Below are 3,580 nucleotides of genomic sequence, written 5' to 3'. Positions count from 1 at the left end.
TTTTTTTTTTTCCTTGGGTAACGATGTGCTAAAATCTCTCCTGCAAACCGGTAAGTACCAGCTCTCTGGATCCTTTTGTTTCCGGCTAGGGTCAAAGACACCCCTTCTTCCAAAAAGAAGATATAATAATCCTCATTTATTTATTTATTTATTTTTATTTTTTATTACAGCCCTTGCGGAGGAGAAAGAACTTAAGTGGCTAATATTTTGCAAAGGAGACAGAGAGACTGATGCTGCAATATAGCTCTCATCTCTCTCCCTTCTTCCCAATCAGACCCTGGTTTTAATTGCAGAGGGTATTTCTCTTTTCATGCTTTCATCCATCTCCTCTTTTCCCACAGGGGAGGGTTTCATTTGCAAGTTGATGCTAAGGATTTCTTTCCGTTTCCCTCATTTTTTTTTCCCCCTAAATGCATCTTTCTGCTTAAGTTTCTGGAGGAGGGGGAGGAAATTTTTCTAGTTCTTGCACGAAGAAGGCAAAAACGTCCTTTTCCACTGCGAGATTCGCACTAAGAGCGATGATCGCTCCGAATAATTTTAATGGGCATTTCGGTGATCCGAGGAAGGCTGCACCACCATCGTTATTATCACCACCACCCTTAGCATTTCCCGATGTCCGTACATGTAAAATATCTGGCGAAAGGAAGGGGGAAACCATATGTTGAAGGAGCTGCATCTCATTAGTACAATATTATTTTTTCATCTGATTGGAGAAGAATGGTGTCTTCATTCGGAAATCGGTTTAGTAGGATAGATAATTTATCAGCTGGTAAGTGCCAAGGTATTTTTCTTCCACTTTCAGCTTTTTAACCGGGTCTCCTGCTTGGTCCTGGGGGTGCAGAACACCATAATCCAAGCCAGGCTGAGCATTTCAATCCTGGGTGCCTCTTTAGCTGTCACTTCCCTTTAGATCTGCTGATCGCATGGGCATGTGCTTTAGAAAGATTAATCATCTCTAAATGCTTTAATCAGCTAAAATGACTAATATGTGGTATGTRTTTATCTGATAATATACCAGTTGCATTAATTCATCGCTGTGTTTGAAAGGGGGAGATTTTCTTTTCAATGAGGCTTGATAACCGTTCACTCTTTTAATGACATGGTTTCTATAAGGAAACGTCTTGCCAGGGACATCAGCTACCTTGCACATTCCTTTGAACTTCCGTGGGGATCTATGGAGGTGGGAGGGAGAGGGATTCGGCGGCTGAAATTCAGCAACTTCGGGAGTTTGCATGTATATGGACGATGTGGTGCGGCACCRGAGAAACCTCCTCGCTGACATTCCCCCCAGTAGTCAGTGCGGGTTATGATGGCTGTAAAGCTAAAATTGCCAATGAAATTGAGAATGAAATATGTGCCGTCCTCAGCCCTGGTCTCGTGGCGGAGAACATGCGAGGACGCAACACGTCCAGCCTGCGTGTTCCCCCCGATGTGTGATGTGCATGTGCAGCCTGCCTCCGAGATGGCATTTACCAAGCCGGGGGCCAAGGGGGAAGGGAGGCTGGTATCGCGTGMCGAGACCTTTTAACATGTCTGAAGTAGGCACCAGGGCCTGGCTTGCATAGCAGACACCCCTAGAGTTTGTTTTGAGCGTCTAGCCAACAAATGCTGAACTTTCCGGGAGCCCGACACAAGTGTCGAGCAGGTAGGGGCTTGTTACGAAGAGCGGGGCGTGAGCGAATTACTGAAAATCTGCGTGTATTTTTTTTTTTCCTTCCCCTCCTCCGTTGCAGTTTTGTAAACATCACCAAACGATGAAACCTTCCACGGCAGAGACTCTCCACAAAGGAAGGATGTTGTGGATAATTCTTCTAAGCACAATTGCTCTAGCATGGACTACACCAATTCCCTTGATAGAGGACTCGGAGGAACTCGATGAGCCCTGCTTTGATCCATGTTACTGTGAGGTGAAGGAGAGCCTTTTCCATATACATTGCGACAACAAGGGATTTATAAATATTAGTCAGATAACAGAGTCRTGGTCGAGACCTTTTAAACTTTACCTGCAGAGGAACTCCATGAGGAAATTGTACACCAACAGTTTTCTTCACTTGAACAATGCTGTGTCTATTAACCTTGGGAACAACGCACTGCAGGACATCCAGAGCGGGGCTTTTAATGGGCTCCGAGCTCTGAAGCGGTTGTATTTGCACGAAAACAAATTGGACATTTTCAGGAACGACACTTTCCTGGGTTTGGAAAGTCTGGAATATCTGCAGGCAGATTACAATGTCATTAAACGGATTGAAAGTGGGGCGTTTCGAAACCTCAGCAAATTGAGGGTCCTTATCCTGAATGACAATCTCATCCCCATGCTTCCCACCAACCTATTTAAATCTGTGTCCTTAACCCATTTGGACTTGCGCGGGAACAGGTTAAAAATCCTTCCCTACCGTGGGATGTTGGACCATATTGGCCGGAGCCTCATGGAGATCCAGCTGGAGGAGAACCCTTGGAACTGCACCTGCGAGATCGTGCAGCTGAAGAGCTGGCTGGAGCGCATCCCCTACACGGCCCTGGTGGGGGACATCACCTGCGAGACCCCCTTCCACTTCCACGGCAAGGACCTGCGGGAGATCAAGAGGAGTAAGCTCTGCCCCATGCTGTCCGACTCCGAGGTGGAAGCCAGCCTCGGGATCCCGCAGCTGCCGTCCAGCAAGGAGAACGCGTGGCCCACCAAGCCGTCCTCCATGCTGTCCTCCTTCCACTTCACCGCCTCCTCGGTTGAGTACAAAACCGCCAACAAGCAGCCCAAGCCCACCAAGCAGCCCAGGGCGCCCAGGCCTCCCCCCACGTCCCGCGGGCTCTACCCCGGGCCGAACCAACCGCCCATCGCCGCCTACCAGACCAGGCCCCCCATCCCCATCATCTGCCCCACCGGCTGCTCTTGCAGCTTGCACATCAACGACCTGGGCCTCACGGTCAACTGCAAGGAGCGAGGGTTTCACAACATCTCCGAGCTCCTGCCCAGGCCCCTCAACGCCAAGAAGTTGTACCTGAGCGGGAATTTGATACAGAAAATCTACCGCTCCGATTTCTGGAATTTTTCCTCTTTGGATCTCTTACACCTGGGGAACAACCGGATCTCCTACGTGCAGGACGGGGCTTTTATTAACCTGCCCAATCTCAAGAGCCTCTACCTGAACGGCAACGACATCGAGCGGCTCACGCCGGGCATGTTCCGGGGCTTGCAGAGCTTGCATTACCTGTACTTCGAGTACAACCTCATCAGGGAAATCCAGCCGGCGGCCTTCAGCCTCATGCCCAACCTGAAGCTGCTCTTCCTCAACGACAACCTGCTGCGCACCTTGCCCACGGACGCCTTCGCGGGCACCTCGCTGGCRCGCCTCAACCTGCGCAACAACCACTTCCTGGCGCTGCCGGTGGCCGGCGTGCTCGAGCACCTGCAYGCCATCGTGCAGATCGACCTCAAGCTCAACCCCTGGGACTGCACGTGCGAGCTGGTGCCGCTCAAGCAGTGGCTGGAGGCGCTCAGCTCCGTGAGCGTGGTGGGCGAGGTGCTGTGCGCCAGCCCCGAGCGCCTGGCGCGCCGCGACCTGCGCGCGCTCGAGCTCGCCGC

The 3,580-nt window shown here is 51.0% G+C and overlaps 1 protein-coding gene across 1 annotated transcript in view; it reads left to right on the top strand.

Annotated features, from left to right (window-relative positions):
• The first annotated feature begins 10 nt into the window (after window positions 1-10).
• Window positions 11-3,580, top strand: part of SLITRK3 (SLIT and NTRK like family member 3) — a 7,917-nt gene continuing 4,347 nt past the window's right edge. Inside the window, exons 1-2 of the mRNA XM_026045223.1 lie at window positions 11-769; window positions 1,734-3,578. Of these exons, the coding sequence (XP_025901008.1) occupies window positions 1,755-3,578 (1,824 nt within the window). The 5' untranslated portion in view covers window positions 11-769; window positions 1,734-1,754. The remainder of the gene's footprint in view (window positions 770-1,733; window positions 3,579-3,580) is intronic.

This window comes from Nothoprocta perdicaria, unplaced genomic scaffold (genome assembly GCF_003342845.1).
Source record: "Nothoprocta perdicaria isolate Ctin4 unplaced genomic scaffold, notPer1 scaffold_4, whole genome shotgun sequence".
Lineage (NCBI taxonomy): Eukaryota > Metazoa > Chordata > Aves > Tinamiformes > Tinamidae > Nothoprocta > Nothoprocta perdicaria.
The sequence above is the reverse complement of the archived record's forward strand: the minus strand, read 5'-3'. Positions and strand labels throughout refer to the sequence as shown.